We start from the raw sequence: 25,302 nt of genomic DNA on the forward strand, positions 1-25,302 counted from the left end.
ATTGGCTTTACCAGCCTGCAGAGAAGAATCAGCATCTTTGTGCAAATACTGTATATTGACTGTAGGAAGATTGTTTCTGACAGTGGACAGGTTTGTAAAAATGATGGGCCAAAAGGCATCACATTAGAAACCAAATGCACTGCTCAAGAAGACAATGGGCGAAGTAGGTGGAGCTATGCTGGTTTACACTAGCTGAAGGTCTGACCCACTGTGTTTGTATGGCGTTATTGCTGAAGGCTGGTTGAGACCCCCATAGAAATGCTTCAATGCCTTAGAAAATGCACCCTCTTAACATCTACAGTGAAAGGAATTTATATAAGGAGGCCAGAACTAAATTCAGCTTCCCACGTTCACTGAGTATCACAGGTTAGCATACGGCATCACTGCAGGTCCAGCATTCTGCAGGTTGATTCCTTGCACAGGACCAGATATCCATTTTATTATGCACTCTTACTAAACAAACCACTTTAGGGACCTGATCCTCAACGCCCATCAAACTTCAAGGGAAGTTGAGGGCCCCTGAACTCACTGACGAAGGGCGTCGTGTCCTCTTACAGTGGCTGGTCCAAGAAGGGAATAAGAATCCATGACTGTTGCCAGGGAACAGAATGATAACTAGAGGCCTATGCACTGGGTGCTGAAGTCTTGGGGATCAATCACCTATGATAATCCCTAGAACTGGTCTTTACACCAGCATTTCCTGGAACGAGGAGCCTAAACAGAAGACGTGACTAAGCCCCATCTCCTTCAAACATTTGAATGAGAAGCTGCATGTTCTTTCCTTGGATTTAGCTTAAAAAGCAAAAAAAGAAAAAATGGTATTAAACCGGGCTTACGAACACTCAGGCAAGAGTGATGATAAATTATATTCCTCCTTTCTACTTTGGGATAGACGTTTAATGTACTCTATGGGCCAAATTCCGCCTGGGTGTAAATGGGTGTGACACCACTGAAGCTGGGCTCAAAGCAGAGCTGAATACGGCCCTCGAGCTTTAACTCTCTCTTTACACTTCCTGCTTTCACAGCACAGCTGTGTAAAATGAACCGCTTGGATTATCTGCCTGAGCGTCTAAATGGGAGGTGCTGGCTCTCACTGCTTGAGCAGAACAGCAGAGACAATAGATATGTGGAGTGGTCTATGCAACTTACCGGTGGTCCTGGGGGACCCGGTGGCCCTTTTGGTCCCAGCAAACCTCGGGGTCCCTGTAGGAGGAAACAAATACTCTTAGAAGCTCGAGTTATGAAGAGCCTGATCCAAAGCCTTTCTGAGATTGATGGAAAGATTCCCATTGACTTCAACTGGATTTGGATCACACCATAAGGGAATCGGGAAAAAAAAGATATTGCCCAGCCAAAGCCTCCATAGCATCTTCCTTGGGGGTCCTCATGTTCCCGCATGGTTGTGAACCCTCTGCTCCCACTGAAATGAGTGAAGTTTGATGTTACTCAGCACCTTGCTGGATCACACTCTTAAAGCGTGGTCTGCAATAATACATGTCCCTTTATAAACTGACGTTTGCCATAAAACAGAGAGAGAAAGTTTGTGTGTGTCGGGGAGGCTTTTTTGAAAAAGGATAAATATAAAAATTAAAAAATAAAGTGCTAAGGTGCGTGTTTCAAATCTCGCTGGATTTCATTTATACCACTGAAACGCTGTCAACCTTGGCGAGGCTGGAAAAAAGCTTTCGGTTTCAATTGTATGTTTCACTTACCTAGTCCAAGACAGCAAATGACTCATGATGTTTTCCCCACATTTCTGACTTTTCACTATTTGAGGCATAGTGGCAACTTCAGGGAGTTATCAGGTTTGATAAATAAATTTCAAACAAATACATACAAGGGTTGGAATTTCCAAAAGGGTTAGGTGTACAAGACCCACTGACACTCAGGATGACTTGTGCTCCTAAACCCCTAGGGCACTTTGAAGAGCCCGCCCTTGGACGCTGCATTTTCAAAGACAGGCACCTTAGCTCAGCTCTCAGTTAGATCCCTAGGTGGACAGACTGGGCATGCGCCCGCTGAAGATCTGGAAAGCCACATTTTTAAATTCAGGTCTTCGCTGTGTGAGGGTAAAAGACTCGTGGCACCAAATCGCAGCTGACACAGGTTCCCGGGGTTCAGGCTGTGAGCTATAAAATAGCAGCACTGAAATTCGGGCTCAGGTTCTGAAACCCCTCAAGGGAGGAGGGTCTCAGAGCCCAGGCTCCAGCCTGAGCCTGAACATCTACACTGCTATTTTTAACCCTGCAGCCCTACACACGTGAGCCCGTCAGCGGACCCAGGCTTTTGGACTCTCTGCCCTGGGGTTTTATTGCTGTCTATACATTCCCTGAGATCCTGAAACAGCTCTCTTGATATTTACAAGTTGTGGTGCTCATTCACTGTCATGGAAGAAAACTATTTTTGATTGACAGACAAATTATCCATCCAAATATTGTATCTGATTTGATGTACAATATTTTGATATTTGATATAAAATATTTGATTGTCCATCCAAATCTCATATCTCACTTTTTAGAGTGTGGAGAGAAGAGAAGAGTTAAAATAAAAAGTTACATGATAAAACAGGACAATTTTTAACATTAAAACAGAGCGTCCGATTCTGCTGCTGAGCCTGGAAAGACCTAAGCATAACTGGTAACTAATGTTACCATTGATAAACTACATACCTTGGTAGGGCTGGAAAATACACATGTGTTTAAATCTTTGCATGTCTGGGCCTCCCAAGAACAACTCCTTTGACTGAATTGGCTTCAGGGATTTTAACAAATGACAGCTGAATGGAATTAAATGCCACAGGAACAAATTCTAAGGTACTGCCAGTGAGCCATAAAGGGCCATACCCTACTATCGAAATTGGCATTGATTTTGATGGGACCAGGATTTGGCTGATGGCATTAGGAGATGTGCATGCAAATTGGGGTCAGTATCTTTATCAGACAGAGTTTCTTGTATTATAATTTCTATCTCCTTCCCACTGGGCCCTCAACTATTATTTTCTACTACTCATTTAAAAATAGCTTCCATGTGCGCATTATTGTCCTCTAAATGTCTCCTCCATTACTCTAATACCTGAGCACATAAATGTTTTTAAGAAGTTAATAGCCCAGAAGTTATTACTTTAGACATGAGTTAAGGAGAGAGCTGGGTTGATGAATCTTTCCCAGAAGTTAATCAGACATCTTGTATATAATTTAGTCACAATGAGTCTGTAAATGTCAACCCTTTGCTTTCCAATATTTAGTGTTCCCAACATTTCTCATCAGTTACTCTGGTATCACTAATCTGGTATGTGCAACAACAAAACAAGAGGTCATAAAAGCAAAGCTGATGGTGTGCAATACGTAATTCACCGTCCTTTTAATATAAAGAAAATGTGTTTTGGACACAATAATAAGCTGATTCTAATTAAATGGCAATTTCATTGCACAGGGGCATCTCCATATTGTCAGAAAAGTCGTTTTATTGTTGCCAACAAAATCAGGAGTATTTTGTGGTGGTAGCAACTGTGCTTTTGGCAGTGCAACAATACCAGAAATTAATTCTTCTTGGGAGAGCTGAGGGAATGCTGCAAAACATTATCAACAGTGGTTTGAACTTCTATACTGCATTTGCTTTGGTCACATTAGCATCCCTTTTAGCCTGGTCTACACTAGGGAATTCGCTCCTGTTTCATTCTCCAGGGTTAGCAACAACAGGAGCCGTAGGCCCTCATCCTGCAAAGATTTGCAGAGGCACTTATCTTTAGGCTCTGTGGGTGGAATCCTGACCACACTAAAGTCAATGGCAAAACTCACAATGGGACCAGGATTTCACCCTGTGACACCAACTCACAGGGCATCATGCTAAGCATCTGTGCAAGCCTTTGCAGTATCATGGCTTTAGTGTTGGTGAGCTGCCACCAGCATTTTAAGCACCATGCCGTTTGGACCTATTCTGAGCAGAGTTAGGCGACACAGTAATGTCTAGCGGACGGTTTGTATTCGGAGTCTCAGCAGCTCAGACAAGGCCCAAGTGTTCATTTCCCCCAAATACTCATGTGATCAAGTTTTTCCAGCATGAATGCCCACAGAAAACTAATGCTTAGCCTGTGTGTGCTTGGATACTCACTGAAACCAAAGCTTACATACACTTTCCATGAACCATTCATTCCACAGCCTGGCTAGAGGAGTTCTGCTCATCCTACACGGCCAATCACTGCTCAGCAACATAGCTCAAATTCTGGACTTGAAATTTTGACGAGGCGGCCAGCGACTAAACAAAATTACTGAGAGGTGTAGCTGAAAATTTTTTGACAAATAAATCGATTGGAGGAAGTGTGTCTTGATTTTTGAAATGGCTGCAGACAGGAGGGACAAAGTAGATCTGCAAGTGACAGCCAGAGTGCAACGTCTCTTTGCTGCCTTGGCGATTTAATCTAATGCACTATCTGCCACTATCCCTCCAAATCACAGCATCAGCCAGTGGAGGCCTGGAGTACAGAATTACTGAGGTACTGCAGAACGAGAAGCCCGCATTTTGAAACCAACTAGAAAGTACTTACAGGTTCTCCAGGGAGACCTCTGGGTCCAACTTCTCCATCATCACCCTTTTTGTCAGTGGAGGGGAAAAGACAGACAGAGAGAGAGAGAGAATCGGCTATATTTCAGTCACATCATAGGTGTCTCACCCTTGTTAAATAATCATCACATAGAAAACCAACTTCCCTGGAGTAATAAAAGGATAGTTGTGCATAAGAAAGACCTCATATGCCTGGAGACTAATATCATGTGTGCAGAATTTACTGAAGATTAGAAATGCTATAAGGATACTTCATAATTCATGTCAGTGTTTATAAAGATGAATTTTGTTAACAGATGAGATATTGTAGGAACAATTCAAGGCTTGAAGGTCAATAAGCAGCAGATTTAGTAACTAACAGAATGGAGGAGCTAATACAGAAAAGCCAGCATGGCAATTAAATTTAGCCAAATTAATCAGTTAGCTCCTTCGATTAGAAAAAATTGAAGATGGGGGTGACTTTTAGGTCATCTACTCCATCTCCTACCAATTGATCCCTAGAGATATCTTCATTATTTTGTCCAGGTCATTTTTAAGTTATTCAAACAAAGGGGACTCCCTCCAGCTCACCTGGGAGACTATTTCACCATCTGATAGATATCACTGTTTAGAAATCTATATTCATCTTAAATCCTCTGTTAATAAAATTCATCCCATTATTTCAAGTCAGGCTCTCTTTGTGTCATACCCCCTTCCCAAACAATTCCTCTTTCCTCTTGGGGTTTAAGACTGATCACATAACTCAGAGAGAGTTACTGTATCTCCTTCCACATTGTTCAGCTGAAGGACAATAATACTTAGGTCTTTTTAACCTTTATGCTTAACTAATGAATCCTCACAAGCTCTCATTGAGGTAGGTAGGTGTTGTTATGCCTGTTTTTATAGAGGAAACAAATAAGTGACATGTCTAAGGCTAACATGAACCATTCCAAGAGCGGGATTGGAACCCATCAACACCAGACTCTCAAGGCACTGTTGGCACCACTAGACAACACATTATGTAGCTGTACGTTCTCACTAATTTCAATTTTTTCTCTTAATTCCTCCCTCCCAAGCATCACTTAGATGCCCTTCTCTGAACATCCTCCAGTCATTAACTCAACGTTATTAAAAGAGAAATACAATGAAACATTTTAAATTTTAGTCCCCAGTGCAGTCTGGAAACCCTGTCCCCGAGCCCTTGTTGCATTTTACTAGTGCATATTGAAGAAGGGTAATTGTATAAGTGTATTTCACAAAGAAAAAAAAATCATTTTCTTATACTATTTTTTTGTGAAAAATGTCAAAAAAAAAACAAAAAAAACTGCCCAGTGTTCTGACCAAAAAAGAAAACCTTTTTGAAAACATTTTTTCAGGTTTTTTTTATCCCTTCTCTCTCCCCTCCCCCACATATTACATCTCTCTTTCTTTTCCCTCTTTTCATTTTGCCACTGAAAAAAGGAAAATAAGAGGAAAAATGCAAGAGAAAGCAGGAAAAACTCAAAATTGTCCAGGTACTAGTAAAAAGAAATGGGAAACTGAAAAATCCAAAAATTTTCATTCCAGGGAAAAAAGCATCAAAATAAAAATGAAAAATAAAATGAAAAGCATATGAAAAATTTCAACCAGTTCTACATTTTACCTTCTCAGTGAGCCCCATTCAGTGCTACTGCTTAGTGCAAGTTGGAATTAGCCAGTTAAAACACACACCAAATAGAGAGCACTAACAGGGCCATTGCAATGTATGCTAAATCATGAGCACATGTATTAATTTTGCTAGGATGCAGAATTCCCATCTACCCCAAGACCTAAAGATGAGCCGCTTTCATTTAAGATGATCGGCATTTTGCATTAAATAACATGCCAGCACTTGCTTGCGCTTTGTTTTCATTACATGTCTGATATCACATCTGCTTCTTGTTTACAGGGTTAGTTCTGAATTCAAAAGGAAGCTGCATTCAGAGATAAACTTACCCTCTCCCCATCATCTCCAGGTGCTCCTGGTGGACCTGATGGGCCTGGATCACCCTAGGAATGTAAGATTAGAATCAGCCACTTCGGGAAAACCACAGAGAAACCAGGCTGATTCTCTTCTCCCACATGATGTAAAGCAGGGACAGGAGCATCAGGCCCATTGCCTTGCTCCCTAACCTTCATGGGGCCATGTGCTCTGCTTTCCCCATCTCCTAATATACTCAAAAACCCCTAAGCCTTCTGTTGGAACTATGGCCATTCCTCTGTAGCCATATAGGACACTATTTATCATGTGCACACCTGTGATCCGTCAGGCAGAGGAACATCCTCAACCAACGTACGTGATCTCCTTTTGCCACTGAGCAGTGAGAGATTGACTGCCTGAACTGCCCTCCACTCCCAGACTTCTCGCTGAGATAGTTATGCTCCTTCTCAAGTTCCCGTCTTCCCAGTCCACATAGGGGAGATCACAGAGCTTCAGAAATTGTGTATGATGTGTGTGTGTGTGCGCGTGCGCGCGCGCGCGTGCAGGGGGGACTGTCACCAGAGCCTATGGAGACAGTCAGAAACCGGGTTATGGGTATGCAAAGGTGGGGGCCACTTGGTCACAGCTGGAAGAGTGCTGGATGGTGCCCTACATGTGACACTTCACAAATCTAAGGCCAGTCCTATCCTCCGTGATCAGTTTCACTAATAATTACAATGCCTTCTACGTGAACTCTCACTGATGTGGGACTGGCAAGAATGAAAGCATCCCTGCACAAAGAACAGCTGCCTGTTCCCGCACCAGATGGAGAGACTGTGTTATCTGAACATCCCTTTAATCTGAACTAACTTGGGATATACTGGGGGATCCCGTGATCCCGTTGGGTGTATGAGAAATGCCTTGTGACTGCCATATTTTCTACCATGCAGGGCTAGCGCTTAATGTCAGTGTCCTCTCTACAGTATAACAGGGTCGCTTCCCTGGAGTAGCGTGATCCATCACAAAACTTCCCCGTGACATTTCTGTGAACAGGGACCTTGGCTTTGCACATAGTTACCATTCCAACCCAAACACATTACAGCATTTTCCATGTAATCCACTGCTAAAACGCTCCCCCCTTGCTTTATAAAGTAAGGGTTACATTCTTTAGGGGTTTTTTTGCCTGTCAAAATAGTTGGCTTCTTGCATTTTTCCCACTGTTTAATTACAAAGCACACAGAAGAATCCCATTTTTTGACTACGTTTCTATCAACAATGGCACCATTTAAAAGCAGATTTTGTTTCTTGCTTTTTTCCTAGTTTTCTGGGGTTTGTTGCCTCCTCCAAAGCATCTGCTATTTTTTCCCCTCCCATGTGTCTTCGGAAGCTTTCAGTGGCTGCCTGACATGTGCACACTGTGGTTAGATGTTTTTTTATGACATGTCCTGCCCACTCTCTTACAGAGCTCTGTAATCCTTTTACAATAGCCAGCACATGAAGTCTCCTTCTCCATTCTAACCACACTCCACATAACTTTTAGCAGCCTTACAACTCCTTATCACTCCCCCGCTGGTCCATCTGGTAGCTCAATAACTCTTTCTAGTCGTGTTGCGTAGCCATTTTGTTAGTTTTCTCTTTTTTTATGAGTGTAGCCAGGATGCTGTGGAAATGAGAACTTACCCTGTGCCCCTTCTCACCAGGCAAACCAGCCAACCCATCAAAACCTCGGTCACCCTAGAAGAAAAGACAAAGGCGAGTTCAGATTTCTGTTCACCACTGTGCCTCTTTCCACTTTGATTAGTCTTTGTGCCAAGGAGGGATTTTATCCGCAGGCCTTAGTGTTTCACCTTTTTATCACAGGACCAAAGATCTCAGAATTAGAGATGAAAAAGCTCCATGATGTTACCTTGCCCATCTAGCTGATTCTTGCCTATTGTGCATTTAATAACGGTTTTTCCAGTCTATCTTGGTGAAAGCCACATTCCTTGAGAAACAAATTTCCCTGGGAGAATATTTGACTGCCTAATACATCCCCCTTTTGGAAAGTTTTCGTGATATTCAGTCTGCATTTTCACTTTCTAAATTTCAATCTATTGTTAATCATAGTCCCCTGGTAGCAACCTAAATACCAACTTTCCCATGCCCATCAGCACCTCTTCAAATTCAATCTTTGAGCCCCCCCATAAAACATCCCACCTTTTGAGCCAAAGCTTTCCTTTTGATCCCTTTAGAGACTCAAGGGGGGGAGGGGAAAGGAAAGAAAAGAAACAGAAGTTAATAAAATCAGGACCAAAGATGAGAAAGTTTATGGCCTAACAAAGAAAATAGCTAGACATTAAATCTGTTTACTTCATTTTGGAGTTTAAGTGAATGTTCCTTTCAATAAACTGCCTGAGGTTTCTGGTCTTACTTGAGAACTGAGTGGAAAGAAAATGAACATCATAAAACTTCTATCCGTCTATTATTCAGCACCATAGGTGCAGAGATTCAGCACACTAAACTGGTGGGATTTATCCTGTGCAAACAGCCTGCTGGAGGATCTCTCACAGCAGCACTTATCCATTGATATTTTAATTAGTAGGAAGAAGTTGTGTGTAGGACTAAAGTTGGGAGCTGCATCACTGAGCTAAAACAGAGCAGTTCCCATGATCAGTTCAGCAGAATCTTGGCTATGCTGGAACTGGTCCCTTGGGACTGCAAACCAGAATGGACAAGTAGTCAGTGTCACCTCACCAAGGAAAGTCACTGCTGGGCATCAGACCCTATGATTTAGTCACCAGTAACCGAAATGTACGCTATAGTGCACCACGCACTCAGTAGCAGTCCCCTAGCTGTAGCAGAGGCCAGCAGGCTAACATCTTGCTCGCAATCTGCTTGACCACTAGATAAATAAAAGCAGGGAGGGAGGATGGTCTTGTGCATAAAGAGTAAGACTAAACTGCCTGGGCATCCTTGGAAAAATCACACAGGGATCAGAACGGGAGGGCAAAACAAAAAGGGTGCACTTATTTTGCGTGTTTCCATCTCCGATGCCTGACTGGGCACACATCGCCCATAAAATAGCTATTGTTATCCTTGTGTAAAGGGTGAAGTTACGTACCCAGGCCATGTAGTAAACTACCGAAGTTGGGAATCCAGCAATCCTGTCTCTCATCCTGCTCTGCTAGCCACTAAACATACTCTCATGCCAATTTAACATATAATGGAAGTACAGTTGCACGCCTCTCCTCCTGCTCTCCATCTCTCTATTTTATAAGTAGGAATAGTCTGTAACACCAGAGCAATTTAAAGGATAAATCCACCCGGCAAGCAATTTAAGTTGCCTGCGCACGACACATGAGCAGGAACTGATGGCTTTTTTTTTGGGTCAAGTTCTAGAGCATTGCTTGAGGTCCTCCTACAATGGAATTAGTCACCATCTCTGCTACTATTCGTTATTCTGGTTTTCACGTCTCCCTGGCATTCACTCCTCTGAGGCACTCATTAAAGGGCTTTCCTGGATAAATGGTTTGCAGACTCCTTTCTCTGTATCAAAACCCCCCCATCTATTCCAGTTGTAAGTATCTACCTAATAAACTACTTAAAACTTCTAATGTACGATTCCCTGGGCAAACTTTCTCTGCATTCAATTTGGTGGAACAGCTCCTTTCTTGCTTGATAAGAGCACAAGTTCACAGGGAAGGAAGAGATTTCATCTCAAATATGGCATTGAAATGACAGGTTTGTAAGTTTCCTACCCGGTTAATGGGTATTTTTCTGCAGTTAGATTTCATGACATTTTAAACTGCCCAATCATGTTTGTTTTTCATAATTGGGATTCCAAAGTCTTTGCTCTTCAACCACACACAGAGGGAAGGAATCTTATTCGAAGGAATTTTTTGGTTTAACAAAACTTGTACCAAAACATTCTCATTATTGTTGTCTAACCCTGGTGTCTCATTTCCACCTTTACATTTTCGAGCCCATGATTTATACAGACATGGCTGGACCTTTCCCTTCCTAGTGAACTGGATTCCTTCTGTCTAGGGTCCATCTGGTTTGTGTTTGCGAGAGCAGATGTGAATGCAAAGAGCACATAAACATGTATAGCCACCTTTGGTCCTGTCTGCCCTGGCATTCCCCGGGCACCATCACTGCCAGCTCGTCCCTGAAAGAGAAGAAAAGAAAGTCAAGTACAAAAGCTGAGCAAGACCACAGGAACATCTGCGCTTTGGTTTGTGGCTGAATGAAGTTTTATTTAAATCAAAACCCACTGGCAGTGGGACGGTTTCCCTTGTGGGGAGAAAATGATGGTCTGTTTTTGTGGTTGCCGCAACCCTACCTTTGCCTGGCTCTCTAATGAAGGGTATAATATAAAACGGTAGGGGCCCTGGTTTGGAATGTGGGATGCCGGGAGATGGCCATTGATTTAAAAGAGAAGACATGAATAAAATATAATTCAGCACACTGCAGGACATGTGCATTAGGCTGTTCACAGACTGTAATGAGATATTAATAAGTTTTTAACCCTGGAGTGGGTCATGCAAAATAGTTTCTTAATTCTTCCTTCAGCTAGCAGAACCGATGCTCTAGCATGCAGAAGTGGCGTGTCATCGAAGCTCAACCTCTTAACTTGTACCTGTGGAGATGCATGCACAGGGTCTGAGAACATAACATGCTATCTCCAGGTGCACCTGGTGGGTCTGGCTGTGCTCTCACACCAGGGAGAATCAGGAATAGCCCAGTTAAGCCAATGGAGTTACAGCAAGAGCAGTGTGGGAGAATCAGGCCCAATGCATGCGTGCAGGTATAGTCTGGATGACAGAGGAGCTGCCATATCGGAGAGAAGATGGGAAGCATGGAATAGAATGAGAGATGCACCTCACCCCATCATTCCTCTCTTTATACCGTAGGGCCGTCAAGCCTCTCCGTTATATGTATCTAGGTTTAGAGGTGCTCGGAGGCCTCCCGTTATAGGTAGCTGCCATGCGCAGAAGCCCACATAGGCTGGCTCCAGGGTGGGACCGTGACATGAGGCGATGAGTCACCCACATGTATCACCTTCTCAGTGACACGCTCATTGCCCTTTCTCCCTCAGCAGTTGCTAGGCAGCAGCAGGCAGCCTATTTCAATGAGTCGAAGAGATTCTGAGGACACCTACCCTGCGGCCTGGTTTTCCTGATGGGCCTGGGGGGCCTTGAGTGCCTCGTGGACCCTGCAATGGATTGAAGAGAGAGGGGAAAAAAACCAAAGCAGATGATGATACACTGCACGCACGTTCTCCAGCGGACAAGACCAAGACACAGGTCCGTGGTAGCCAGGCCCGTCTGGTGCAGCTAAAAGAAGGGGAACAGTACCATCTTGCCATGTCTTTTCAGTACTTAGGTGCCTGGAGATGCAGAAAGGTGCCCAATGGGATTTTCAAAAGTGCCTAAGTGAATTAGGTGCCTAACTCCCATTGAAAGTCCATGGAAGTCGGGCACCTTACCTACTTAAGTGGCTCACAGAACAAGTGCCATTAATTTCAATGGGCAGAATCCTCAGTCCCTCCAGTACAGGAGAGGTCCACTGTGTGGGGAACGAGTGTAGGAAACTCACACTGTGTCATGAGGACTGATTTGCATGTCCCCAAAGGGAAGTTTTAATCCCGTGAACTGTTCCATACTTGTTGCTGACTCCATGGTTTGGAGGCAAATCCATCAGTCCTTACTCGGGCTGTGCATTGTAGAGAATGGGAGTTTTGCCTGAGCGGGAGCTATGAAATAACTGAGGGCCTTCAGGATTTCTTTACTGGAAGTACTGCCTTCATTATAAAGGTAGATCTCCAAAAATCCTATCGCATCTTGTATTTAGTTTTTGCCCACGCTGTGTGGATATACTGTTTTCAGTGGAAGCACTGCTAGAGATGAAGATACAAGCAAGAGGTCTAGGCTGATATAGGTTTGGAGGTGCTGGCAGGGAACAGACAAAAACATTCTTCTCCTCCCCTCTCCCCAGGGTGGAGCATCATGGCGTTCTGAGAGCATGATTCTCCTTCTGCACCAATGAAACTGGTCATCCCATCCCGGAATCTTACAGGACTTAAACTGGGAGCAAAATTCTCCATGTACTGAATGGTAGTTTTGCCTGGAAAAGGATTAAGAAGGAAGTAAGGGCTTTCAAGATTTGATGTACTGGAAGTCAGTACTGCCTGTCTTCTGCAGGAATGTGGAATATTCCACCATCTCCTTAACAGGATCTCTCAGCTCCGTACTTGGATACTCAGATGCTCACTTAGGTGCATAACAAATGTACATCTCTGTCCCATTTTATTTGCCCTTTAGAAAGCCTGAGTCCTTCCTCCACATTGGCCACTAAAAAGCTGTGCTTACATGCCTACCAGTGTTAGAGAACACCCTCGCCACCACCACACCCATTGGAATATTAAGTGATTTTCTCATACATACCTGAGGCCCCATGTCTCCTGCTTCACCTTTTAGTCCTCCGCTGCCTGGGGGTCCCTATGGATGCATAATTATAATAGGTTAGGCTTTGCCACAGGGCAGATTTGAGCAAAATCAAGAAGGGTCCTTGAACCCCCGGGACCAAGAGAGTTGGCCAGGAACCCAAAGCACCAAAAGCAACGGGATTAGAGTAACAGATGTTCCAGCAATTAGAGCTTGAACACTGAAACGAGCACTTTTTCAGGAGTTCTTTGCCATGTTTGGTGCACTGCCTCTGCTTGCCACAAGGCTTCATTCGCAGAAGATGAGGGGGACGTTGGTTGATGTGGGGGAGCTGTGGCAAGAGCCTTTGTCCCAGTGCAGTGTGCATGTCCAAATCCCAACACAGATGCATGGGGCAGTGTGCAGGTGCCAGAGAGCAGGTACATAAATGTGTGTGTCAGCAAAACGAAGGCCCCTCTGACAAGCCAGGCATTAATAGTATCAAAGACCCAAGTGGCGTCAGCTTTGTCATCTTGTGCTCAATGTTTGGCTACCTACTTACCAGGGGACCTGGCCTTCCAGTAAGACCCATAGGGCCAGCCGGTCCTCTCAGTGCCAACTGCAACAGAAAGAGAAAATCATTCAGTTACCACTGCTGGACACAGCCAAAGCCAGATGACCCACCCCTTGTGCTGTCACCAATGGCAGCTCTCCCACGGGTACCAGAAATCCTGCAGAGTGGGCCAAAATCACGAGTGGCAGATGCAGGTGGGACATCACTAAAGTTAATGGGCTTCGGCCCAGTGTGCATAAAACAAACCATGTGCCCAGTGTGTGCAAAGAGGGCCAAATTCATCCCTGATGCAACTCCATTGACTTCTGTGAGGTTAGACCAGGAAGGAAGGAGCCCAACACAGCCTCGTATAGCTACGGAGTGTTAACTCTCCCCTACATGCTCAGATGGAATAGAACATGCACTGTTTCCAGCACAGATGTAGTGTATTTGTATAATTTTTGGAGACAGTGTATTTTACCTCTCTTATATGTAGTCCCTACCTTATGTAGGAAAGACTGCCTCTTCTGTAGAGACTACAAACTAGCTAGATAGATGTGCACATACAAACACTAAAGGCCTGTTCCTTAGCTGATGTTTGACGTCCATGGAGGGATGCTGATTTACACCGGCTGAGGATCTGGCTCAATCAGTCTGATTCTCCTCTCACTTACACAGGTATATAACCAAGAGAGAGGTTAATTAGGTACTCTATACAGAAGTATTGAAGGTACACTGTAACTTATACAGGCATAGACTGGAGGAGCATTCTCCCCATAGTTAGGTTATTCATAGCCTCACAGTTCAATTTACGGATTTTTTGGCTATTTAATATTCCTATAAATAGAATAGCAATCCAACTTCAATTTTTTTAAACCCAATAATTAAAAAGTCATGTAGCTACCACCAAGTCAATAATTTTCATGGCAGATAATGGGACTGTCTACACTTTATAACACCACTTGGACAATTTGTTCCCCGGCAATAATTCGATACTTTAAAAGACTTGTAATTATCTCCGTGCACCAGTAATTAAAATTTACCCAGGCCTGCACTTGCAGTGACATAAATATTACACAAACGTTAGATTATTTAGAACTTTTTTTTTTTTAAACCACCGCCCAATAAAAAGGAGCTACTCTGAAAGACTGCCTGCTGGGACAACGTTTAGCCTCTTTACCAAGAATCAAATTTCAGGGGAATATATCACTTTAATAGTGTAATTAAATGAAAACAAAAGAAGAAATATCCACCCCGCACAAGCGTCTCTTTTCTCTCTCACCCGCCCCCAAAACCTCTGAGTTGTCACCACAGAAGAGTTTGATCTCAATTTCATTATTAGTGATCCCAGCTCAAATGGCAGGGTCTGTACGCAGGGCACAGCTGGTCAGAAGATATTAGGGTTTTTTTTTTCCCCTTGTGGAAAATTTTAACGTTTCATTTAAAAACCATAAACCCAAAAATTATGTGTTTGTTTTCTTTCCTCCTATATTTGCCAACTGATAACTGAAAAAGTCTGAATGAAAACAAAACCAGTTGTGGGGGGTTTAAGGTTTTTCAATGAGCAGTTGAAATATTGTGGGGGGCGGGGGTGGGAACCTTTTTCAGAAGCAGACCCTTCCCGCAAAAAATTGCATTTAGTCAAAAAACCAATTTCCCATCCAAAATAGTTTTAACTCCAAGTTTTTAAACTGGCCCTAACACTGGCATGAAGTTGGCATTGGCTAGAAACATGATCCTCCAACATGTCCCTGAAAGGAAATGGAAGGGACAGAGAAATGGGGCAATTTGCGGTACAAAGCCCTTCTCTGGAGATGGCCTGGCATTCTGCCTGCATGTGAAGAAAACTGGACTGATTAAATCTGAGACTGAATGGGATCCGCAAACCCACCAACTATGCTAGTCTCTTCATTAAGAGTTAGAAAAGAGGAAAGCGAAATGTGCTACCCTGTTGGGGGGCATTTTGATGGATCTGATTTCATTACATCATGCAATAAGTGTCTTTTGGACATGATCTTTAGCATGACCCAAGCCTGTAGCTAAGGAGAGCACCGAGAGTTTAGCAGTAACAATAGGGCGGCACCTAATTTACGTTCACATGACTAGATTCTGATCCAGATTACATGCAGGCACAAGGAATCAAGAACCTCTTTTTTAATCCCATCTAAACTGCCTGGTTCTTGGGTCCAGGTGTATAAGAACAAACATCTGTGCACCCACTTAGTCTGCCTAGAGCAGGGAGGGGCAAGGGGACCATTGAAAACCTGGGTTCCACACCCGGTACTCAATGGCCGGAGCAGACAAGCCAGTGCAGATATATGTGTGTAAGTGTTGATAATTTGCAGCTGGAGCAGGCCAGCACTAAGGCTACGTCTACACAACGAGCGAGGGGTGTGATTCCCCTGCTCAAGCACATGAGTGGTAGCATGAGTATAAATAGAAGTGTAACTGCAGGAGCACAGGTAGTGGCAGTGGAGGCCCAGCAAGTACACACCCGCTGGTTTCAGGCGAAGCTGTGCCTCCGCTGCTGCTCCCTGTGCTACTGAGGATACAACTGTATTTACACTCATGCTAGCTAGATCAGAGCCAGTGCAATATGTGTACAGAAGCAGGGGAATTGCACCCCTAGCTTGTAGCCTAAGTTACTACCTCCCAGGAGAGAAGAGAAAGCAGGGAAGGGTTTGTGCCTCAGAGAGTTGCCTCTGAGAACAGTATCTCCTTGGACCATTCCTGAGCGGGTGCCGCTTACACTCCATCCTGGGTTCGTGGCTGTGTCTAAAGCCACAATCTGGTCCATGTTTATTAGGGTCAGCTGACTACCACAAAAACACATTCATGGAGAATCTCTCACTTTCCAAAAAGGATTTCCTTATGCCATAATGCATCTATTGGGTTTTCACTTCACACAAGCAAGTGATAGAGTTTTCTTTCACACGAACGCTCGTGGAAACTGAATGTCAACGTTGTATATGCTAGAACCCAAGTTTTAATTTGAACATGGGAATATTTGGGCCTTAAGTGCTTGCATACTTCTCCAATCAGGGAGCAGATATAATATTGTGGGACATGTATTAACAAACACAAGTAACCAACATGGCTCGAATAACAAACACTGACAAGGAAGTTTTTACAGTCAATCCACAGGCTCAAATATATTAAAAAAAATATTTGCAAGGATATTCATTGAATACTTTCAAATGAATACATTAAAATAAATTGTGATCTGCAGGCTGAGATTCATGGAGCTGAGAAACAACTTACATCTGTGACATTCCTTTATTTATGGAGAGTGATTTACTCAAAAAATAAAAGCACACACAAAAAAAACTTTGCTGTGGGCTGTGAGCACAAAGAACCAACTCTTGTAAATAGCAAAACTCCACTGAAGCCAACAGGTCTATGCCTATTTACATCAGTAGAGGATTTGGTCCAAAAGGCACAGGGGCATTTTGAACCATAGTTTTAGGTTTGGCCCATCTCTAGCCAAATCTCTAGTTATTAATAGGCCAAAGTATGTAAAGATGGCTCTCACACTAGGGGTCACACTACCATGCCAGGTACAAAAACATGGCCACTGTTGAGACACGTCATCTGGGTGCATTTCTCTCATTCCTTCTTTTCTTCCAAAGGCACTTGAGAAAAGAGACATCCTCACTTACCCTGGCCTGTTGTAGTATGGCTTGGGCTTGGGATTCCTGTGCTGAAACGAGAGGTCCTTTTGAGCCACCATCTCCTCCCCCACTAAAGCGGAACTGCAACAAAAAAGATGCAAGATGTATGTTATTGTGGTGCTGTCCATTCCCCCTCCCCATAGCCTGACTTTCTATAGCATTTCTCTTCAGCCTTGCTGAATTGGCTCGCTCAGCTCAGTCACTACCCTACTGGTCTCTAACTAGCTTATTAACTGCCACACTCCTCTAGCACCTTCTTTCAGAGCCCTGTGACATTCACTGTCTGATTCTCCCACCAGAAGGTGATCTCGCTTATTTACGGTACAAGCCACGTTCTTCCCAGGTAAGCACCAGCAAAGTAAATCATTAAAGCTCAAAATAAGCCATGGATAAAATGCATGAGATCACAATATATGCTTTAAAACCTTCAGGATTCAGCAGCAGCTCAAAACTTTAAAGCCAGAACATTCATAGGACTGATGGTCTCCTCCCAGCTGCTGTTGGCCAGGAAAACCCTGCAGATATGATTGCATCAGATTGGGAACGGACCACTTCCCTTTAGTCTCCAGCTTACTACGGTACATAGCCTGCATTTCTAGTGCAAGGCTTATAGGTTTGTGCTTGTCAGTTTTAAAAGCTATTCTTGAGATGCTATCTCCCCATGCCACGAAACCCGACATTTGATTGGAAAACAGAACACAGTCCCAACAGGTAAACATTTGAGCTTGGATTAATCTGATCTGCAGCGGCCGATGGGGAGATAACAACAACACCGGGCCAGCAGTATGCAGGCAGAAACACCTATTACTGCGTGCATTCATTGTATTCTGCAGCTTTGCACGGTGCTTTCCCTCTGAGGCATCTCAGAGCACGTTACAAACATGAATTAAACTTTGCCATAGTGACAGGGACATGCCGGGTTCTTATATCTATTTTACGGCAGGGATAAAGGCAGTGGCCCAGGGTTTGTCCAGTGCTCAGATATACTTCATGGAGTAGAAGTTAGCCAGAGTTTATAAAACGTTTGGAGACCCTTTGGCGTGGAATGCACTCTGAAATGTAAGCTATTGATATCTGACATGCCCTCACTTGGGAGATTATTTTCCTGAGTTTGAAGAGGACTGAGGTTAAGGCTCTTGTAAGGCTCTTTCCACCTCTGACTTCTATGAACCTATCATCTTATAGCAATACCCTTTTACTGGCCTAATTACCAACGTCTTTAGAGCTTCCCAAGGGTGAAACTGCAGACCATAGGTCCTAGCTGGTACCACCACTTCACCTGAGTTTCACCTCAGCATCCCTGTTGGCTAGAGAGAGGTAATGAAACCAGGTTCCAACATGAACTTGGCAAGCTGAACCAAGAAATGCAATTTACAGGCCCTGGGTTGGTTACTTTACGAGCCAGAAGCGGTATTGTAATGGCCAGCCAAGCATTGTAACAATGTTGTGCAGTTGGCCTCGGCAAAACTGGACTCCCTGCCAGTAACCTACGCATGCATTACCCTACCATTTGGAACCCGTACAAGTGCACCGTGGTTTTTATTTAAGACTGTCCTCTTAGTACCCAACTGCTTATTTTTCCAGCCGCTAGGCTCCTTTGCGTTCTCTCACATCAAAGCAGAGACAAAACACACTCATCATCATTCCTTTGGTGACCTGGGACCAAGAGGGCTGACTCAATGATTGCTAGATTTGCATCCAGAAAGAATAGTGCCACGATCTGCCAAAGTGACTAGTTCATTTAGTCACCTCCCATTTTGGGTGCCCAATTTGAGACACCTTTAAATGGTCCGGAATTTCAGAAGGCGGATATTTAGCACTTTCTGAAAAATAGAGCTCCCTTTACGTGTCTCATGTTGAGTTCCCTAGACTTGAAGCACTCAAAATCACTGGTCAGTTTTGAAAATGTTACCCATTTCTTTTTCCATGTGAAGAGCTCACAGCACTTTACAAAAGGTGGGTAATAATATACATCAGAACGGCCACACTGGGTCAGATCAGTGGTCCATCTAGCCCAGCATCCTGTCTTCGAACAGTGGCCAGAGGGAATGAACAGAATAGGGCAATTATCAAGTGATCCATCCCGTTGTCCAGTCTCAACATCTGGCAGTCAAAGGACACCCAGAGCATGGGGTTGCATCCCTGACCATCTTGGCTAATAGCCATCGATGGACCCATCTTCCATGAATTTCTCTAATTCTTTTTTGAACTCAGTTATAGTTTTGGCCTTCACAACATCCCCTGGCAACTGGTTCCACAGGTTGACTGAGTGTTGTGTCTCTATTCCACACAATGGGAAAGAGAGTCACAAGGAGGTGAAGTAACTCCCCCAAGGATAGATAAGACATCAGTAGCAAAGCACAAGACTCCTGACCCCCCCATCTTCCATGCTTCTCTATTAATGATGCCCTTTTGTTACAGCTGTACTTACAGGCAGCATGAGCATTGTCCCCGGTGGTCCTGGTAATCCATCTGCTCCTGGAAGACCTGCTCGGCCAGGAGGTCCCTACAAAGGGGAGAAAAAGAGAAATCACTATAGCATATATATATATATATATATTATTTAATTCAGTCTTCCTCATAGGTCGCTGTAGCTGAAAGGGTCTTTTTCTCTCGTTAGCCTTGGCACAGCCAGGTACACTCAGAGAGACTATACGTTTTGATGGTATGGTGGTGTGGAGATGTTTAAGCAACACTCTACAGGCAGCTGTAAACACATATGGTATTTCTTAGTAATTCCATCCTTTTGTACCCTTCCCTCCATAGTTTCAAGCCTGTCAGGAACAATTTTCAGATGAACAATAAAAGGATTCGCAATGTTCCAGATCAATGGTATCAATGTTTAGTTAAGTATATTAAGCCCTATTAAAAAAGTATATGAAACCTTGTGTAAAATATAACTCAGAGCAGTGAAGCAGAAATGCACAGAAATGTATTTATTCTTCCACATATTTAATCGACTGGTTCATTTCTTCCTTTTCATTATTTCATTGGTGTTTCTTTATCCTACAAAAATATTTTCATCTGCACTGGATAAGACAATCAGATAGTGTAAATCAGCAAAGTGCCATTGACTTCAATGGAGCAACACTGATTTACATCAGCCGAGTATCTTGATCTCACTCGACAGGAACAACCAACGCATTAAATGTTCTACAGAGGAAACTGTAAACAACAACATATATCCAACTTTCCTAAAACAGCATCCCAATTATTTGCACTCACAATTCTGTGCCTACAAAAAGTCCAAATTTGCACAGACATCTAGCAATACAACATGCAAATGAGGATGACATCTAGCTACTCAAGATGCATGTGTAATTCCAATTTTCACATCAGCATGCAAAGCTGTAGGCGTTGTAGATTTCATGCTGTTTTGTAAAGTCAATAGGATTTTTGCTGTTCATTTCAATGAGGGCAGGATTGGGCCGTATCTGAGGAACATTTCTAGCTTCAGGTGTAATCCACCATCTTCCTGAAGTTACTTAATAAGATCCCATATTAATTTTATTTTTTCCCTTCTTCTTAAATGATAGCTGCATAAATCCCCCTTGGGAAGTTCTGCGGAGCAGGATATATGAGCTGCACCAGCCATTCTGAGTGCTTAAAAATACTGTCTCTCTGAGTATGTGCAAATGATCTAGAGTTGCTTTTTTGCTTCTGTCTGATTTTTGCATGCCATGGATGGTATTGGTCTATCTAGGTTCTTTCCCCCATGAGGTGCTGAAGAATCTGAACTCTTGAGTGGATAAACAAGGAACACAGACTGGAGTCTTGCTAATTCTAATTCTCCCATCAGTGATCTACAAACACACCAAGCACACACCAGAACTACGACACTATGACCTAGCACAAACGAGTCGCCTTTATTATAATGAATTGTATTGTCGTGCCTAGAGATCAGGTGCTGTGGATGAACATAGTAAGAGACAGTCTCCATGACAAAGAGATTACTATGTAAACAGACAAAAGGGAGGGTGGTGATGGCTGGGGGGAAGGCAGAGGCCCAGAAAGACTGAGGGTAAAATGTTCCATTTTTGGAAGTGGTTCAGGGCCAGATTTTTAAAGGTAATTAGGCACCTATCTCACACTGACTTTCAATCAGACTTAGGCGCCTAAGTCACTTTTGACACCAAGCCTTAGGGTATGTCTACACGACACTCAAAGACCCACGGCAAGGCTATGGCTGGCCCCGATTAGCTGATTCGTGGGGGGTGAGAGACCCAGAGCCCAGGCTCTTAGCACGAGCCCAAGCGTCTACACTGCTGTTTTATAGTCCTGCATCCTGAGCCTCATGCCCTCGAGTCGGCTGACCCGAGCTCTGAGGCTTAGTACCCCGGGGGGGTTTAATGGCTGTGTAGACATATCCTTAGGCTCCTCGGTCAGTTAGGGGTTTTGAAAAATATATCCTAAGTGACTTGCCCAATGTCACAAAGTGAATCTGTGGCAGAACTGGGAACTGAACCCAGGTGTCCTGCTCTTAATTCTGTGCCTTAAGCACCAGCTACCCTGCCTCTTTACATGGTCTATGTACTGCATCTATTTTTATATTAGAATACGCTTCTCCTCCTCCCTTCCTTTCCACAGTCTCCCTGCATTGTGTTCTTCGTTTGTTTGTTTAACACTGCTCACTCTTTTCTCTCTCGTTGGCTTTTTTTTCCCCCCTCTCCCCTTCTGTGCTCGCTCTCTTCCTTTTTCTTAAAAGGGAACCCAATAACATACCAGTCGGATTTTCAAGCCCATGATTAGTGGGTCCACAATTAGGGAAAACAACATTGCCCCACCCTACTCTGGACGACACATACACTAGCGAGACTATTTATATACATGCTGCCCCATAATTAGAGGCACTGGATAACATTACAGATGAAGAACCCAGGGTTCGTGTCATGCTGCCGCTGACCCCGAATAATAACACAGCTTGAAAACCTGCAGTAAACATCACTCCAGCCAGTGACTTATCAGCAGAAAACACAAGCGGTCTCCTCTGCTGCTGGAGGAAGGCTGCATATCAAATCAACCGATCCATTTTTCAAGACTATCTCATGATGTTACTTCCACTTTGTGTACTTAGCCACTTAGATACAGGAGTCCCTGGCTGAGCAGACGAGCAGTTGATAAGTACACAGAGCAGTCCCATTGGTTGGATTAAAAGCACAATAAATAATTTAGGCCAAACTTGTTTTGTATAATAATTCTTTCTCCCTGCCTCTCGCCCATGGTCCTGATGTATGATTGATCAGCTCTGGGCTTATTTATCTATCTTTGTGTATTCTGTCACACTAGGGTGGATCAAATGTTTTCACACCAGCACATTTGTCGGGGGGAGGAGTGATCTTAAAAATAGCTCAAATTTAAAGTTCAGTTCAGTTTGCCAAAGGCTTTTGAGTAACTTTAAAAGAAAACTGTTGCACGCTGGCATAAATTGATGTTGTTCCAATGAAGTCAATACTGCTATGCCAATTTACAATAGCTAAGGTGCGCTACAAAACTTCACACGGCTAGCAAATGTTAATTGAGTACTGCAAGAAAATGTCCAGCACTGAAAACCTATTGCTGTAGTACTTCTGACAGCTAAAGCAGGGTTACAATGAGGGATGGGTGAGCATCAAAGGGTTCGAAGTTCAGCTCAATAACCCAACACTATGGACGTTGATGAGGATTTTAGCTCAAACTTTTGGGCCTCTAAATTTGGTCCAGATATCTCTTAAAGGATTAGATTTCTGACACTTCCATTGCTGGCCAAGATGTCTGAGAGAAAAGCCTTTCTCGTGGTATTTCAGCACCTCTAAACCAGGTGCCCCCTGAAACCTGGAAGGACAAGCACATCCAAGATCTTCAGACAAACATTTCAGAACCATGACAAAGGTTAGAGCCAGATGGTGCATCTGTGGAAGTCAGTGGAAGTTCAAGCATTGGCCTCAATGGGAACAGAATTGCTTCTTGAATGGAGCTTGGGAAAATTATGCTAGCTACGGATCTGGGCTTTTATTCTATTCTATGCTTTGGAATTCAGGCCGGATGGCTTGGGACACTCAATAAATCGCTGCCATCCCCCTGCTGTTTGCCTATATTAATTCACTCTGCAGATCATTCTTTAATCATCTGCTCGTAAAGACACAATGACAGAAAGAAACTGTCCGCTCCCTAGGGCCAAGAGCTCGGGAAACACACACATTCCGAGAAACAAAGGAATCTGCAGAGAGGTGTGTGATCAATGCATGGTATAAAATCAGGGAAGGGCTGTCTAACAGCCTGAACAAAGCTTCTGAGCACATCTAACCTTGTGGGTACTAACAGAGGGCTGTTCTTCCTTACTCAGAGTCCAAGGCAAACTGGGACAATGTTCCAATGAAGGTAAGAATTATAGAATCCTAGAAGATGAGGGTTGGGAGGGACCTCAGGAGGCCATCTAGTTCAATCCCCTGCTCAAAGCAGGACCAAACCCAACTAAATCATCCCAGCCAAGGCTTTGTCAAGCCAGGCCTTAAAAACCCCTGAGGATGGAGATTCCACCACCTCCCTAGGTAACGCATTCCAGTGCTTCACCACCCTCCCAGCGAAAAAGTTTTTCCTAATATCCAACCTAGACCACCCCAACTGCAACTTGAGACCATTGCTCCTCGCCCTGTCATCTACTACCACTGAGAACAGCCTAGCTCTATCCACCCTGGAACCCCCTTTCAGGTAGTTGAAGGCTGCTATCAAATCCCCCCTCACTCTTCCCTTCTGCAAACTAAACAAGCCCGGTTCCCTCAGCCCCTCCTCATAAGTCATGTGCTCCAGCCCCCTATCATGTGCTCCAGCTCACTCATCATTTCTGTTGCCCACCAGATCTTTCTGATCATAGGTTCATTTATACCTTAGAGATATAGAAGAGCCCTTCCTTGCTGCTTTCGCTAAAGTCACATTGTCCAAAGAAGCTCCCTTTCTCCATCAGCTCATTCCAATACAGAATTTCTTGGGAACATTGGGATATACTTGGAACCACCTCCCAAGTACCTCTGCTCTTCTGCTTTCAAATCCTTCCTTAAACCTTCTTAAGGCGATTGCCCCATCGGTTGTTCCACGGCTCTCTCCCACAGCTGGAACGTCCCATGGTTTGGGAGCTCAGAGGTGGGGCTGCTCTGTAGTGCTCCCTTCACGGCCACCTGTGGTACTGCGGCCATGCCCCACCTCAGTCTACAAGGTTTCGCCACCAGCTGGAGGCAGAGCACTTTGTGCAGTAAATGTGGTGCCGGTCTCTAAACTCTCAAGTAACAAAATGGCCACTTGGGATCTGGCACCTTTAAACAAAGAGAGGGGGAAAAAAACCCTTGAAATGCAACCACTTAGGGTAAAACCCTGACCCAGTCCTGGGTTAGCCCTGAGGAACTCCTCCCCTGTCCTAGTCCCACCCAGCTCTGCCTCTGAACAAAAGCAGGCAAGGTTTCTTAACTGGCCTGCTGGTTCTTGATTGGTCAGTGTTTCCTCCTGGTCCTTCTAGGCCTCTGGAGGACTGTCTTGTTTGTCACCTGATCTGAGTAGATTTTCCTTGGATGGGGATGGTCAGGGCACTGATGCCTCCAGCAGAGGGCAGAGAAACCCTAATAAACCCCATCAGAAACAGGCAACTCACTGCAGAATGAGCAAACCAGAACAATGAATTAAATAATATCAATATACTAAACACTACCATTAGCCAATATTGATATAGCTGAGTATCACTGACACATGACTTTGATCTACCTGGCTGATCTCAAAAGTTGTATACAGAAATAATAATACTAATAATAGATGAATTCAAGACAATCTGGTCTAACTTATGGAGAGGATTTAATACATTTCTAGTTGCTTGGCTCTATTCATTCATCACTTTTCTGTGCACAATGTGTTGCATATTGTTGCGTTCCGTTTTTTTCTGGGCAGAATAGTTATAAAAGTGGAACGTGCCGTCTGCTCCTGGATGCAGATTGTGCCTTTCATTCCTGGGTGCTCAGTAAACAGTGCCTGGGACATTGTGCCTGCTGCCTGCTGGCTTGGCCCGGCCTGGCCAGTAAAATGCAGGCTGGACAGCACACCGACAATCACATGGGAGAACAGCAAAAATAAAGACCCCCTAGCTACCTTCCAGCCTGCCACATAAATGAATTCTTAGGGGTAGAGGAGGTCACAGTACGTGGAGAAGTGATTAGATTAAAGAGGTAGCTACAGATG

General features: G+C 43.9%; 1 protein-coding gene across 3 annotated transcripts in view; it reads right to left on the reverse strand.

Moving 5' to 3' along the window:
* COL5A1 (collagen type V alpha 1 chain) overlaps positions 1-25,302 on the reverse strand; it is a 233,198-nt gene that overhangs the window by 80,219 nt on the left and 127,677 nt on the right. For all 3 annotated transcript variants that reach the window (XM_067541842.1, XM_067541841.1, XM_067541840.1), the window contains exons 12-21: positions 19,538-19,612; positions 17,095-17,187; positions 13,445-13,501; positions 12,904-12,957; positions 11,619-11,672; positions 10,572-10,625; positions 8,159-8,212; positions 6,514-6,567; positions 4,544-4,588; positions 1,150-1,203 (exon numbers count right to left, since the gene is read on the reverse strand). In XM_067541842.1, the coding sequence (XP_067397943.1) occupies positions 1,150-1,203; positions 4,544-4,588; positions 6,514-6,567; positions 8,159-8,212; positions 10,572-10,625; positions 11,619-11,672; positions 12,904-12,957; positions 13,445-13,501; positions 17,095-17,187; positions 19,538-19,612 (594 nt within the window). The remainder of the gene's footprint in view (positions 1-1,149; positions 1,204-4,543; positions 4,589-6,513; positions 6,568-8,158; positions 8,213-10,571; positions 10,626-11,618; positions 11,673-12,903; positions 12,958-13,444; positions 13,502-17,094; positions 17,188-19,537; positions 19,613-25,302) is intronic.

The sequence above is a fragment of the Emydura macquarii genome, unplaced genomic scaffold (genome assembly GCF_026122565.2).
Source record: "Emydura macquarii macquarii isolate MOO-44397 ecotype Brisbane River unplaced genomic scaffold, CSIRO-AGI_Emac_v2 contig_691, whole genome shotgun sequence".
Taxonomy (NCBI): Eukaryota; Metazoa; Chordata; order Testudines; family Chelidae; genus Emydura; species Emydura macquarii.